Source organism: Bubalus kerabau, chromosome 6 (genome assembly GCF_029407905.1).
Source record: "Bubalus kerabau isolate K-KA32 ecotype Philippines breed swamp buffalo chromosome 6, PCC_UOA_SB_1v2, whole genome shotgun sequence".
NCBI lineage: Eukaryota > Metazoa > Chordata > Mammalia > Artiodactyla > Bovidae > Bubalus > Bubalus kerabau.
Genome location: NC_073629.1, coordinates 44020194 through 44036005, shown reverse-complemented (window position 1 = coordinate 44036005; position 15812 = coordinate 44020194). Strand labels below are relative to the sequence as shown.

The 15812-nt window shown below is 38.5% G+C and overlaps 1 protein-coding gene across 3 annotated transcripts in view; it reads left to right on the top strand.

Annotated features, from left to right (window-relative positions):
- The window catches only part of MFSD14A (major facilitator superfamily domain containing 14A), a 53746-nt gene extending 38029 nt beyond the window's left edge, over positions 1-15717 (top strand). For 2 of the 3 annotated variants that reach the window (XM_055584983.1, XM_055584982.1), the window contains 6 exons: positions 38-151; positions 1017-1088; positions 10331-10443; positions 11614-11711; positions 13111-13274; positions 14346-15717. In XM_055584983.1, coding sequence (XP_055440958.1) covers positions 38-151; positions 1017-1088; positions 10331-10443; positions 11614-11711; positions 13111-13274; positions 14346-14552 — 768 coding nt within the window. In that variant the 3' untranslated portion in view covers positions 14553-15717. The remainder of the gene's footprint in view (positions 1-37; positions 152-1016; positions 1089-10330; positions 10444-11613; positions 11712-13110; positions 13275-14345) is intronic. The other variant, XM_055584984.1, reaches the window with a different exon arrangement.
- The last annotated feature ends 95 nt before the right edge of the window (positions 15718-15812 follow it).

Genomic DNA, 15812 nt, shown 5'->3' with positions numbered 1-15812 from the left:
GATATAAAACCTTATACTGGTCTTTTTCTTGTTCTAGTCCTTAAAAAAGGTGGGCCAAGACTCCATCGTGCTGCTCATCTGCATTACCGTGTTTCTCTCCTACTTACCAGAGGCAGGCCAATATTCCAGCTTTTTTTTATACCTCAGACAGGTAAAATTCTTTTCTACTAAAGTGGACTTTTCTTTCATTGTTTAGTGCCTTAATAAAAAATTTTAATCTTGAGAAAGCTATTAGAGACTTTTTTAAATGACTATCATTTTAGAAATAACGGCTCACTAGAATTAACTTCCTAGTTAGTGTGACCGATGCATTTCTATTAAGACTCTTGGCTTAGGCAAAAAGAGATAATCTTCCTGTCAATGTGTGTGGTTTGAGTTTATGTGTTCCTTACAGAGGTGACGGAATGCTTTAATCCATTTACCCAGACAGTCTCTTTGGAGAAGGAAATGGCAACCCACTCCAGTGTTCTTGCCTGGAGAATCCCAGGGACGGGGGAGCCTGGTGGGCTGCTCTGTGAGCCTGGGTCTCACAGAGTCGGACACAACTGAAGCGACGCAGCAGCAGCAGACAGTCTCTTTGTGATTTAGAGCATATACTAATAAAGCAGCTAGCCAGAATGAGAGCATTAGTTTTTTTCTTCTTGACACTAATCTTACTTGGCAGAGCTTAAGCCTTTATCAATATACATGAAAATTACAAAGTGGTATGATATTTATTTGTAAAATAGATTTTAAATGCTTGATAGCAGTCTCCAATTTAGGAAATCAAAATTAAGGGATCAGGATTTAAATTTACTTAATCTGAGTTAAGTAGCTGTTATTTTCATCATCTTAACCTTGTTATAATTTTGGTTCTCAGTGAATGCCAGATTCTTCCTTTGAGGAGTTCTTTGATTATGAATGAATTGCATTTTCTTTTCTTGGCCTATTTAATGTTAATATACAGGTAGTTATGTTAGTATGGTATTTGTTCTGCTTTTATATTTATTAACATTACTTTTTTGGAAATCCTCTAGATAATGAAATTTTCACCAGAAAGTGTTGCAGCATTTATAGCAGTCCTTGGCATTCTTTCTATTATTGCACAGGTGAGTTTCTTTCTCATTAGAGGGAGAGATGCTTGAAGGTTCAGAGATAACAATTCTGTTAGTATAGGTAGTATTGATTGACACATACTAATCAACATATGATGTGTAAACAAGAAAGACAGTTTATCGATTTACACTAGAATATAGTCACCTGCATAAAATCAGAAATTTTATGTTAGTCTTGTTCTACTGTTGAATGATTCATTCAGTAAATATTTATTGAATATCTGTCATGAGTCAGGCTCTTGTGATATAGCAGTGAACTTAACTAAATCCCTGCTGTTGTAAACTTAGCATTCTTGTGGGATAAGAAGATGAATAAAGGTGTTGGTGTAAACATACCTGGTGTAATGAAAACTAGAGAAAAAGTGTATAAAAGGGGTGCAGCACGTGGCTAGGGTAGGGTGTTGTTTTATCTGGGAGAGTGAGAAGGCTTTGCTGATGTGACATTTGAGCCGAGACCCAAAGGAATGAGGAACGACTCACTAGAATACCTGGAGGAGGAGGATTCTAAACCACCAGCACAGATCTACACCTCTGGAGACCATTCCTAGATGTGTGATAAACAGCTAGGGGACAGGATGGCTCTGGTGGAGTGAACAAGGGAGAGTGCAGGAAATTAAATCCAAGAGGTGCAGAGGGACCAGATTTGTGTGGGATCTTCCAGGTCTCCATAAGACTTGACAAGAAGATAGGAAGCCATGGAGCGTTTTGAACAGAGAAGTGACATGAAGGTATTTTTATCTTGGAAACCCAGTTGGGAGCCAGTGGTTGTTTGAAGAATAAGATATTAATTAACACAAGAATCTGGATTTCCTTAGATATTTCAACCTGACCTTCGCATTATCTCTGTTCCATACTTTCCCCAAAGTGGAAAAGACTCTCGCTTTTCTTCCTGTTTGGCTTTGATTTTCTAGATTCTGTAAGAGAGTGCACGCACATACATACATACACGCACACACACACACACACACACACACACATACTTTCCCATCTGAAATCCAGTTTCCTGGTTGCAGCTTTGTCTTACTGTACTCTTAAAATGGTAAGTAAGCTGTATTTGATAGTATTAATGGATGGTTCACCATCTCCTAGGTAGGATTGCTTCTGCAGATCTCATCATTTATGAATTTCTGGTAGGTTTAGTTAAAAACTTTAAATTCTGTAATATACTTTCCCCATGACCTCACACATGCATACATATGGCACTAATTATTAGTCCTATTTTTTAACCTCAGTTTTATCCTAAGAATCCTTGATCTGGAAAAACACTGCATTCCTTGCTACCAGAAATGTGTTCTTTATCTTTGGAGGAAAATACAGTATTGCCAGTATATACAAATAGCTTTAAAAAAAACACCTTTCTGAACATGAAGTAAAGTGTACTAAGACTAAAGCTTGATGAGTTATCAAATGTTAACTGACCTTGAATCCTGAGATAAATCTAGCCTGATAGTTACATCTTATCTTTTTCATATATTGCTGTGATTAGATTTGCTACTATTGTATTTGATTTGGATCTTAAAGAGAACAGGCTAACAGTTCCTATAATGACACTTAAGAGGTTAGTAGCTGTACGGTCGTAAGTTCTGTTTCATACTTAACTGAGTATGGAAGCTGTAGGTGGGCACCTGGTAAATTTGGGCACACTGTGGACTGCTTGAATGTGTAATTGAAGGTGCTTTAGAGCAAATTTTCCCTTTGCTCAGTAGATAGTATCAGGTACAAAGGATAAAAAATGGAAAACAGCCCTAAGAAGAGCTCAGAATCAGGGTGGGCAGACATGTGAACCCAGGAGAGAGCCTGGTTGGGTTTGCCTTAGAAAGAGTCCTGCAGTAGCAGGTTCATGAGGGCTGTAAATCTGGGAAGGAACACGCCTCGGCCCAGCCGGCATTGATAGCACAACAGATACTGTATACAGAAACATGGTCCACAAAGAATGCAGTATTTAATTGACCAGTCACCTTTGGGGGCCTGCGTAGGGATGTAGTGTTTGAGATGTAAAATCACATTTCTGAAAGTGAGAAAATTAGTTAAATTTCAAAAACAGGTGAATAGGAGTATGTAGATCAGTCCTGGGTGTTCATTGGAGGGACTGATGTTGAAGCTGAAACTCCAACACTTTGGCCACTTGATGCGAAGAGCTGACTCATTTGAAAAGACCCTGATGCTCGGAAAGATTGAGGGCAGGAGGAGAAGGGGACAACAGAGGATGAGATGGTTGGATGGCATCAGTGACTCAATGGACATGGGTTTGGGTGGACTCCAGGAGTTGGTGATGGACAGGGAGGCCTGGTGTGCTGCGGTTCATGGGGTCGCAAAGAGTCGGACATGACTGAGCGACTGAACTGAACTGAACTGAGGCTGCATGTAAATATTGATAATTATAGTTTGTCATTATATGAATTAAAATATCAAGTATAGTTTATAGCCCTACAGGTAGAAGCATTATGTTATGTTTTCATTTCTGGCAGGTATACAATTGAGAATGACTTCTCCCCTGTTGACCTCTCAAGGCAGTGAAAACTAGTGTCTTTGTGTCTCTCCAGCAGCACAGAGCTGTTTGCAGCTCCCCACTGGTGCCTCCCTTTGTTTATTTTCTTGCTTGCGCCCCTGTTCCTGCCGTGCTTACTGCCTCCCCCTTTTACAACTTGAGTATTCCTTCTCTGCATTCTCATATTAACTTGCCTATATCTCTATCATGGTACAAAATGCACTGTATTATGAATTTTACCTATTTATTTCTGATTATTTTCACCTCAGTAGATCATGAACTCTAGTAGAGCTCTTAGAAGATGTGAGGTCAGAATTATATCATAATTTGTTTTTGTCACTCTAGCACCTTAAACTGCACCTGCAGCCCCACGGGTGCTAAATCAGAGGTCACTTTCTTCCCCATAGTAAATATAGAAATGTAGCTTCTCACCCAAAATTATGAGATCTAATAACATGGTACAGCCTTTCAATAGAAGCCACATGGTTGCCGTCCCCTTGGAGGCCTTTACTCTGGTTTGCCATAGGCCCATCACTTCCATGGCGCCAGTAGGCAGGAGTTCATTACATTTGCACTAAATATTTACACGAGTGCATGAATACAGTTAGTTCTGCACATTTCTCTTCTTTGGTGCTGTCATCTGGTCACCTGTGTTCTGGTGACATCCAAATTTACCAAGCCAGTGTGTCAGACACATCTGCTGGACATCTCAAACCTGATATGGCCATGACTGCAACCTGGCTTCCTTCCACCCACGCTGCTCATCTCATTCAGTCCCATCACTGCTCTCCCAGTTGTTGAGGCCAGGAACCTCAGCACCATTCTTGATTCCTTTCTTTCTCCTTCTCCTACATCCAACCCATCAGATGGCATCTCCTTTCACCTCTCTCTGCAAAACATATTTTGGGTATTTTTGTTTGTGTGTTTATTTTGTTTTTAAACTTTTAACTTTTGTTTGTTTTTGCTTTTAAACTTTTAATTCTATATTGGAGTATAGCTGTTTAACAATGCTGTGGTAGTTTCAGGTGCACAGCAGAGTGGTTCCGCCATACGTATACATGTATCCATTCTCCCCCAAACTCCTTTCCCATCCAGGATGCCATATAGCCTGTGCTGTACAGGAAAGTTCCCTTGTATAATTTCTTTTTAGAGTCTTCATATAAGCAATATCATAGGATATTTTTCTTTCTCTGACTTACTTCACTAAGTATGATAAGCTCCAGGTCCATCCATGTTGCTGCAAATGACATTTCATTCTTTGCAATGGCAGAGTAATACTCCATTGTGTATATGTACCACATCATCTTCATTCATTCACCTGTGGATGGACTTTTTAGGTTGCTTCCCTGTCTTGACTATTGTGAACAGTGTTACAGTGAGTTCAAGTGCATGTATCCTTTCAGACCTCGTTTTTCTCCAGATGCATGCCCAGGAGTGGGATTGCAGGGTCATACGGTGGCTGTTTTTATTTTGAGGAACCTCCATACTGTTCTCTGTAAAGGCTGTACCAATTTACATTCTCATCAGTAGTGTAGGAAGGTTCCTTTCTCCCCTCACCCTCTCCAGCATTTATTGTTTGTAGATTTTTTTTGATGATAGCCATTTTGACTGGTGTAAGGTGATACCTCATTGTAGTTTTGATTTGCATTTCTCTAGTAATTTGTGATGTTGAACATCTTTTCATGGGCCTGTTGGCCATCTGAGGTGGATTTCTTTTAGACATCATATATGGGTCTTGTTCTTGTATCCATTCAGCCACTCTGTGTCTTTCGGTAGTGCATTTAATCCATTTGTTTACATTTAAGGTTAAGTATTGATGTAAATATCCTTATACATTTAAGGATAAGTATTGTGTTCCTATTGCTATTTTCTTAATTGTTTTCAGTTTGTTTTTGTAGGTCTTTTTTCTTCCCTTCTCTTTCATTCTCTTCTTTTGTGGTTTGATGACTATCTTTAGTGTTGGGTTTGGTTGCTTTTTCTCTTTTGTGTGTTTATATAGTGTAGTTTTTGGGTTTGCTGTTCCCCTGAGGTTTCAGTATAGCAGTTTGTATATGTACCAGATTGTTTTAAGTTGCTTGTTTCTTTCTCGCCTAGAGCAGTTTCTTTAGCATTTGTTGCAAAGCTGGTCTGGTGGTGCTGAATTCTGTTAGCTTTTACTTGTCCGTAAAACTTGATTTCTCTGTCAAATCTGATTAAGAGCCTCACTGGACAGAGTATTCTTGGTTGTAGGTTCTTCTCTTTCATCATTTTAAATATACCATGCCATTCCCTTTTGGCTTTCAGAATTTCTGCTGAGAAATCAGCTGAAAACCTTATGGGAGTTCCCTTGTATGTTATTTGTAGTTTTTGTCTTGTTGCTGTTAATATTTTTTTCTTTGTCTTTAATTTTTGTCAGTTTGATTACCATGTGTCTCGGTGTGTTCATCCTTGGGTTTTAAAAAAAAAAAAGCCTGGGACTCTGCGCTTCCTGGACTTGGTTGACTGTTTCCTTTCCCATGCTAGGGAATTTTTCAGCTGTTCTCTCTCCATATATTTTCTTGGGTCCTTTTGCTCTTTTCTTCTGGGACCCATATAATGCAAAGGTTGGTGCATTTAATGTTGTCCCAGAGGTCTCTTAGGCTCTCTTCATTTCATTTTTTTCTTTATTCTGTTTGTCAGGAGTGATTTCCATCATTCTGTGTTCCAGGTCACTTATCCATTCTTCTGCCTTAGTTATTCTGCTATTGATTGCTTCTCGTGTGTTTTTCATTTCAGTTATTGTATTGTTTATCTCTGTTTAGTTCTTCTAGGTCTTTGTTAAACATTTCTTGCATCTTTTCGATCCTTCCCTCCATTCTTTTTCCAAGATCCTGGATCATCTTCACTATCATTATTCTGAATTCTTTTTCAGGAAGGTTGCCTGCCTCCACTTCATTTGTGTTTGTAGGATTTTGTCTTGTCCCTTTATCTAGGACATAACCCTCTTCCTTTTCATTTCATCTAACTTTTTGTGATTGTGGTTTTCATTCTGCAGGCTGCACGATTGTAGCTCTTCTAGCTTCTGCTGTCTGCCCTCTGGTGGATGATGCAAGAGGCTTGTGCAAGCTTCCTGATGGGAGGGATTGATGGTGGGTGCAGCTGGGTCTTGCTCAGCAAAACTTTGTTTGCTAACAGGTGGGGCTTCTGTTGGTTGGTTGGCCTGAGGTGAGCCAGCACTGGAGCTTACAGACTGTTTGTTGGGGCTGATGTTGGGGCCTCTTTAGAACTTACACCATGAGTACTTCCAAGAACTGCTGCTCCTTGTCCCTGTGGTGAGCCACAGCCACCACCACTGCCCCTTACCACCACCTCTGCAAGAGACCGTCCAACACTAGCAGGTAGGTCTGGTTCAGTCTCCTGTGGGGTTACTGCTCCTTTTCCCTAGGTCCTGGTGTGCACAAGACCATGTGTGTGCCTCCAGGAGTGGTGTCTCTGTTTCCCCCAGTCCTGTAGAAGTCCTGCAGTCATCCTGCTGGCCTTCAAAGTCAGTTTCTCTGGGGATTCCTCCTTCTGTTGCTGGATAGCCAGGTTGGGAAGGTTGATGTGTGGCTCAGAATCTTGAGCCCAGTGGGAAAACTTCTGTAGTATAATTGCTCTCTAGTTTGTGAGTCGTGAGTCACCCACCCAACAGTTACAGAATTTTATTTCACCATGATTGCATCCCTCTTAACATCTCGTTGTGGCTTCTCCTTTGTCTTTAGATGTGGGGTATCTATTGGTGGGTTCCAGCGTCTTCCTGTTCAATCATTGTTCAGCAGTTATTTGTGATTCCAGTGCTCTCTCAAGAACTGGGTGAGGGCATGTCCTTCTACTCCACCATCTTGAACCTGTCTCCCCCAAACCTATTTTAAATCGAAGTGTTTCTCACCATCTCCATTACTAGGAACCTTGTCTAAACCATGACAGTAGCCTCCATTTGGTCTGTTTCCATACCTGTCTCCCTACTGTTTGCCACTTGACAGAGGGATTTTTGTAAAGTTGAAATTGAGTCTTGTTTAATATTCTCTTTCTGTCACAATCAGAATAACATCTAGGCTCTTGACAAAAACCTCCTTTTCCTCGTTTCTCCGTATACACTTAAATTGGAGTGCCCTTTTCCCCTGGGTACTCATACAACTACCCCTCCTCTTCATTCAGCTGTCACCTCAGAAAGGCCTTTCCTGCACATCCTGGTTTGAGCAGCACCTCTATCACACTACCTTATTTTATTTTCTTCATAGCAGCTACAACCTCAAATTTGACTATTTTCTCTCTACTTGGAGGTGATCTAGTGGATTGGCCAAAAAGTCCGTTTGGGTTTTTCCATCTTATGGAACAAGTATTTCCATCTATGGAACAAGTATTTTGACTAACCAAACATATTCTGAACAGTACTTTGATCTATTCACTGTTCCCAAGTTGGTGCCCTCATTCCTAAAATAGCAATTGCATATTGTAGGAACTAGGCAAATATTTGTTGACTGAGTGACAAGTTGATGTCAGTTAACTGTTAATTAGCTGTGTCATCTTGGTTAAGTCATAAGTCATTTTAACTTTTGGGACTTGGTTCTTTTGGTTCTGTTGAAAATGAGAATTATATTGAATTCAATTCAGTTCAGTTCAGTCGTTCAGTCGTGTCCAACTCTTTGCGACCCTATGAATCTCAGCAGGCGTCCCTGTCCATCACCAACTCCCGGAGTTCACTCAGACTCACGTCCATCGAGTCAGTGATGCCATCCAGCCATCTCATCCTCTGTCATCCCCTTCTCCTCCTGCCCCCAATCCCTCCCAGCATCAGTCTTTTCCAGTGAGTCAACTCTTCGCGTGAGGTGGCCAAAGTACTGGAGTTTCAGCTTTAGCATCATTCCTTCCAAAGAAATCCCAGGGCTGATCTCCTTCAGAATGGACTGGTTAGATCTCCTTGCAGTCCAAGGGACTCTCAAGTCTCCTCCAACACCACAGTTCAAAAGCATCAATTCTTCGGCGCTCAGCCTTCTTCACAGTCCAACTCTCACATCCATACATGACCACTGGAAAAACCATAGCCTTGACTAGACGGACCTTTGTTGGCAAAATAATGTCTCTGCTTTTGAATATGCTATCTAGGTTGGTCATAACTTTTCTTCCAAGGAGTAAGCATCTTTTAATTTCATGGCTGCAGTCACCATCTGCAGTGATTTTGGAGCCCCCAAAAATAAAGTCTGTCACTGTTTCCATTGTTTCCTCATCTATTTCCCATGAAGTGATGGGACCAGATGCCATGATCTTCGTTTTCTGAATGTTGAGCTTTAAGCCAACTTTTTCACTCTCCTCTTTCACTTTCATCAATAGGCTTTTTATTAAATTAAGGCATACCAATTTTTTTCCCCACCTAGCTCAGTCTAGATAATATAAGAAATTTCTTCTTTATATTATTAAGAATATTGTAACATTTAAAATCATGCATGCTTTCTAAAACACTTACTAAGAACTTATACTAGGTACTGGGGATACAGAGAAAAAAATCCTTGCCTTTGGGAGAAAATGTTAGAGTATCATATACAAAGGAAATTTTTATTTTCTAACTGATTGCTCTGATTGCTCCCTTTTGTGGCTGTGGTTTTTGAAGAATGTAATCCAACAAGGTTTCATGCTTTGTGGAATTCAACACTATGTTCAGTTGATTTAAGGGAAAATCTCAGAGAAGAAAGCTGTGAATGTTTATTGTTCAAGAATCATGAAAAGAATCTACATTTACTACCCACTGGCTTATTTGAATCTGATTAAACTCTTAAATGATTGTCTCAATTTAATGAATTTTAAACTTATACTTGATAATTTTGAGTTGAGTGCATCAGCCAGTCATCTAATAGTGATTTCCTGAATTATTTTCACTTCTTCCTCTATGGACTTACCAGCTATCTAATGGGGTGTAATTAACACTAAGGTACCCAAATCATTGCTGAATTTTTCTTTGAAAGAAAAGCAAGAAAATCTATAATATTGTTTATTAAATGTGCTGGGCACAATGCTAAGTTTATCATTTCATCTAACTCATGACAAAGTTTTGAAGTGGATACTATTTTAGTGATCTTGTGAGAGACAAGACTGAGTTTCAGAGTGAAGTGACTTTCCCAGGGTCACATGATTAGAGCCAAGATTATGATTAAGGCTGCTTTTCCCAAAGCTATATTCTTATTTATTATCCTACACTCCTCCAAGTCATACTTGTTAAACTGATTTACTGTTCATAAAAGCATCCTAGTTTCAACAATAGGTTAATTTAGTGAAGGATATATAAGTTACTGTTCCAGTTTTCTTTAGTCAGGAGAGTAAGCATTTTGGATTAATTTGGACCTGTAAAAAAAATTTTTAAGCTATTATGTAAGAGGAAATCTCCAAACCGTGAGTTAGAACCTTTCATTCTTCCTTTTTACAATTTCTGATTTTAAATAGTCCTCAGTAGAAATATACTGAACACAAAGTTCAGCTTTCTATTTTCAGTTTTCTGACTTTTCCCCTGAATCTGGATCTGTCAGCAGAGGAACCTTTCATCTGCTTATTTCACCTGGTATAATTTCAGGTCTATTCAGGGTAATTGTTGCTGAAAAACCAAAATGTAGAAATAGTCTACATTTCTAAAACCAAAATGTGGTAATAGTCCTTTTATATTAGATACTGAAATAAGTTACCATGTATTTTTTTTTTTCTTTTCAGTGTTAAAAAGCTTATTCTGTTCTAATAAACCATTTTGATTTTTCTTATTTTCCAGACCATAGTCTTGAGTTTACTTATGAGGTCAATTGGAAATAAGAACACCATTTTATTGGGTCTGGGATTTCAAATATTACAACTAGCATGGTATGGCTTCGGTTCAGAACCTTGGTATGTACAAATCTTTTAATTTTCTTAATTGTGGTGTTTGCCTTGTTCTTATTTTTCACCTTTTTTGGGGTATAACTGACAAATTTTTTATATTTCTTAATTTGCTTCTCAAATAAGGATTAGACTTTAATCTGTCTTTTGGTATGCTCTTTTTTTCCCCCCCTCAAAATGTATATAAACAGATTTCTCATTTGCGTATTTTTTAGTGGCTTGAGGACAGTGGAGTGACATTTTATATCTAAGCAACAGATTGGGTTTTTTTAATGAGATTACTGAGTTTTTCAGTCCCCAATGAGCATTTAGTCCAGTTTAGTTTGTTAGGAAATAACATGTAATCCCAGAGCAGCAAGGTTAAGAAAGAAAAAGTGGAGTAATACCACTTTTTTGATCATTACTGATGGCAAACCAGGAATCCAGTTGTTCTGGTTCTGGCTTCCTGCTTGGAAGGCTCTCTGCTTCTCTTGCCAGCTTGGCTTCCTGCAGGGAGGTGATGGTCGTGGTGCTGCTGCGGTCAGGCTGCCCGTGTACACTTCTGTGCTCAGATACGACAGGACTGAATTCCATAGTGTTTGCAGTAGTGTTTCCTTCAACTGAACACATCATCTGTTTGGGCGTGGATATGAGTAAGCACCCAAGAGTGTGTTCTGATGGACGTTGTAGTTTTCAGTCTAGCTTGTAAAAGAGATGCTCACAACTTAGTGAAAACATTTCTTTTTTAAACATCAAGCCAGAAGCACATTTAGATCAAATAAGTGCTTTTTTTTTCCACACTGAATCAGATCTCTGGGAACCTTGCCATAAGTTACAAGAAAACATTTAATGTTTCATTCTGTGTACTATACAGGATTCCAACATCCTCCACCCACCCCCAGTCCTGCAGAAATAATACCCAACACACTTTACAGTTTAGATGTGATATGTGATATCCCAACTCTACATTAATACCCACAGCATTCTTGTGAATAAGCGACTGTATTTCTGCTTTCTAGGAGAGTAAATAGGGTTAGACTTTTAAGTGACTTGCCCAGAGTCAGGAAAGAAGAGCTAGATCTCCTTTCTCCTGTACCACAGCTGTTTCTCAGTAAGAGGTACTTGATTTTAAATACGTATTCACACACAGGCACGGTGGAGAGTAACAGTGTGCTATTTTTGTCTCGCCGCTGCCCGCAGGATGATGTGGGCTGCTGGGGCGGTGGCCGCCATGTCCAGCATCACCTTTCCGGCCGTCAGTGCACTGGTCTCACGAACCGCTGATGCTGATCAACAAGGTGGGTTGATAGGAACCAATGATAATTACTTTAAAATACAGGACACTAATTCTCTGTTCTCTTTCCTAAGTACTGAAGCATATGCATATCTTCAGAGTAGAGAGTTTTAAATTGCTTCATTGTACTAAGTACTCTATTGTGGTCTATATGGGAGAATCCAAAAAAAGAGTGGATATATGTATATGTATAACTGACTCACTTTGCTGTACAACTGAAACACTGTAAATCAACTGTAGTCCAATAAAATTTAAAAATAAGAAGTTGCTTTCATCGTAAAGAGGAAAAGCAGACTCTAGGATATTATCCTTAGGTGGATATCCTTGTCTCTCAATGTGAATATGTGGCCCTATCTGTTCTTTTGCTAAAAAATTTAGTGATGAAGGTTGACGACCTTATTTCACTAACCACTTAGTTATTACACATTTGCTGTGATGTGTTAGATATCTCAGGGGCACATACACTGATAAAGTGAAGTGAAATTGCTCTGTCATGTCACTCTGTAACCCCATGGACTGTAGCCTGCAAGGCTCCTCCATCCATGAGATTCTCCAGGCAAGAATCCTGGAGTAGGTTGCCATCTCCTTATCCATACCCTTTCATTAATATTGTATGTTTGTTATCTAAAGAACATAAAGAACTTATTTTTATTGTCTTATGTTTTTGTGGCAGGAACTCTTTAATTCTTAAAATTCTAAGAGATGAGGAATAATTCTTTGAAAAGCTTGTTTATGTCAAAAGGAAAAAAGGGCATTACAAAAGAGTAGCAGAAGTCACTTGGCTGATAAATAAGGAAAGGACCCTGGCCAAATCAAGTTGCTTTTTAAATTTAGGAGATCCCAGAGATAAAACAAAAATCAGACTATAAAAGGGGGCTTAGGGACTTATCTGGTGGTCCAGTGGTTAAGAATTAACCTTGCAGTGTAGGGGATGCAGGTTAAATCCCCAGTCAGGGAACTAAGATCCCACATGCCACTGAGCAACCAAGCCTGCATGCCACAACTAAGACCCAAGGTTGCCAAATAAATAAGTATTTTTTTTAAAAGGAGGGGGAGTGCTATATTTGACCAAGTGAGATCCTAAGGAGCTGCTTGGGGACAGGTTTTTTAGTATCTGTGCTTATGATGCTTATGAACCAATGCCTGATTTTGAGCCAGATTTTTTTTTAGGGAAATAATTCTGCTCACTTTTTTCTAAATTAGGCCTATATCTCAGTATACCTGAGCTTACATTTGCATCAAGACAGCTCACTGTACTTTGTAGAGCTTATAGCGTCAAAGTAATCTTGATGCCACTGCAGCCAGTGTCTGGTAAAAGCTTTGGCTTTAGAATAAGTGATTTCAGGTCTTAGTTATACAGCAGGAAAAACTAAGTGGTACACTAATTTGTTTAAACAATTCAGGTGTCGTTCAAGGAATGATAACAGGAATTCGAGGATTATGCAATGGTCTGGGACCAGCTCTTTATGGATTTATTTTCTACATATTCCATGTGGAACTTAAAGAACTGCCAATGACAGGAACAGACTTGGGAACAAACACAAGCCCACAGCACCACTTTGAACAGGTAATTATAAGAAGTCCGTTCGTTTGGCTGGGCTGAAAGATGATAGTTTTTGGTCATTTTATAAAAGTATTTGAGATTCTTAGATTGAATAAAAACACTTAAAACCAGAGCCCAAGGGACCATATCCTTCTATACACACATTTCTTTATAAAACTGGCTGTGTATTCCTTTCTTCCCTGGATAATTTTTTATTATTATTATATATTAATTTCTAGTTTGTCTTACTGTACCTAGTGGCATAGGTAACGGCCATTTGTGTAAACTATTTGTCTTTCATGTAAGGCTTCTGGAATGTTTGAGTGCCCTGTATCAGATCTGCCTTTCTATAGAAGTCAGTCAGGTGCTGGTAACATCTTTGTTCACTAAAGTTCCCTCCTTAAAACTGAAATATTAACCGTGAAACATATTATCATTTTAGCCAATACAAACAACTCACTAGTTTCTTTGTATTTAGCAGAGTTCTACATTCCTCTTCTAACCAGCTAAGACTGCTTTTAAATAAAAAAGCATGCTTGTTTGTGGGCTCTACACAAGCCCATAGGTAAAACTGGCAATGCAGGTTTTTGCTAAGGATGAATGTAATTTGGGACTAAAACACAAGTCTGTTTGATTCTTCTCATAGTAACAGCATTATCTGTTTTTCTCACTTTCAGTCACTAAAGAATATAACCACCTTTTAAAGAAAATGGTCAGTCATTCTGCTACGGCAGTTAATATTATATATTACTTGATTTCACTTTTGACATCTCCGTTTTCTTCTTAAACTAACAATAAAGTGAAAGTTCACAGACTGTTCATATTTTATGCTCTAAGTGACAATATATTTTTGCATGTGTTGTTTTTAAAAAAAATTGGGGCTATTTCTTGGGTCAGCTGTTATTGCACAGAATTTTATATTGAGAATATGAGAGTATTTCTTTTCCCTTTGAAAACTTTTTTTTCTAACTGTGGCTTTAATGAAGAAGAATCATTGGCTTATAATTCACAGCCATCAGTTATTCTAAAAGATACGCAATTTCTTATGAGCAAAGAAGTCTGTGCAAAAATCTTAACTATCTTTTTCTTCCCCAGAATTCCATCATCCCTGGACCCCCCTTCCTCTTTGGAGCCTGTTCAGTACTGCTGGCCCTGCTTGTGGCCTTGTTTATCCCAGAGCATACCAACTTAAGCTTGCGGCCCAGCAGCTGGAGAAAGCACTGTGGTAGCCACAGCCACCCTCACAGCACACAAGCGCCAGGAGAGGCCAAAGAACCTTTACTCCAGGACACGAACGTGTGACAACCGAAATCAGGAAGACTTTTCTATCAGTACCCAGGTCTTAGTTTTCACCTGTAGTTCTGGATGTACATTCCATTTCCATCCACAATGTACTTTAATAAGATTGTCTTAAGAAATGTATCTGCATGAACTGCGTGGGAACTAAAGAAAGAAAAAGAACCGGACAGTTTTCCAAAGATGTTACAATTTCTTTTGAAAAGAAATCGTTTATTAGCACCAGTTTCTTGCCACTAAGCTGTTTGTTTTATTATACATCCTTTAATTAAAATTTAAAACTATATATGGAACTTCTTTAGATACTAGCAATGTCTCTGCTACCATTTCCTTCAGGTGTTGAGCTTTAACTCTATTTATGCTGACTCAACAGTGAGACAGAGTAGGTAGTATAGTGTGGACCTGTTCATTTTAACATGGTAAAATCCTGAGTCAGATTTTAATATTGTAAAATCTTGGGTCAAATAATTCAAAGCCTTAATGCAGATGCACTAAAGAAATGGTAAATGTTTGCATTTAAAAAACAAAATTCTTAAGAAAACTATACTAAATCTGAATCATGTTTCAAGCTTGTTTTTAGTAATTTTATTTTAAACATTATTCACTACTGTTTTTGAAATGAGAAAAGGTCAGCCCTTTAGAATTTAAATTCGGGTGTCTGGAGCCTGTAAATCTAAACGCTGGCTCGAATTTGTTTCCCAGCTACTTATACCACTATCTTTTAATGTTTGCATAATCATAAGGACCTCAACACTTGAATACATAATCTAAACATTATATAGTAAAGCTGGTAGCCTTGAAAACTGTCCATGTGATATCTATATGTAGATAAATATATCTAGTGGCCTTTCAGGACTGTCACGGTAACACTTGATTTACAGAGCTAATGTTTGTCCTAAATTTCCAGGACCCTAGAAGAGAGCTTTATACAATTACTGATGTGAATTTCTCTATAGTGTATATTTTTGTGTCCAGTTATATTATTTAAAAAAGTGTTACTTTGTAAAAATTGTACATAAAGTACTGTATAGTTTACACTGTTTTCATCTTGTGTGTGGTTATTGCTTAATGCTTTTTAAACTTGGAACATTCACTATGGTTAAATAAGGTCTTAAATGTAAATATTCTGTTAATAAAATTAAATATTTTAATGATTTTTTTTTTAAAGAAAGTCTTGATCTGTGATTCCCTTATAAGGCCTGTTTTGGCTTTGTTACTGTACTTTTACAGTAACAATATCTTCTCCCTTTGAATCCATTTCACTTC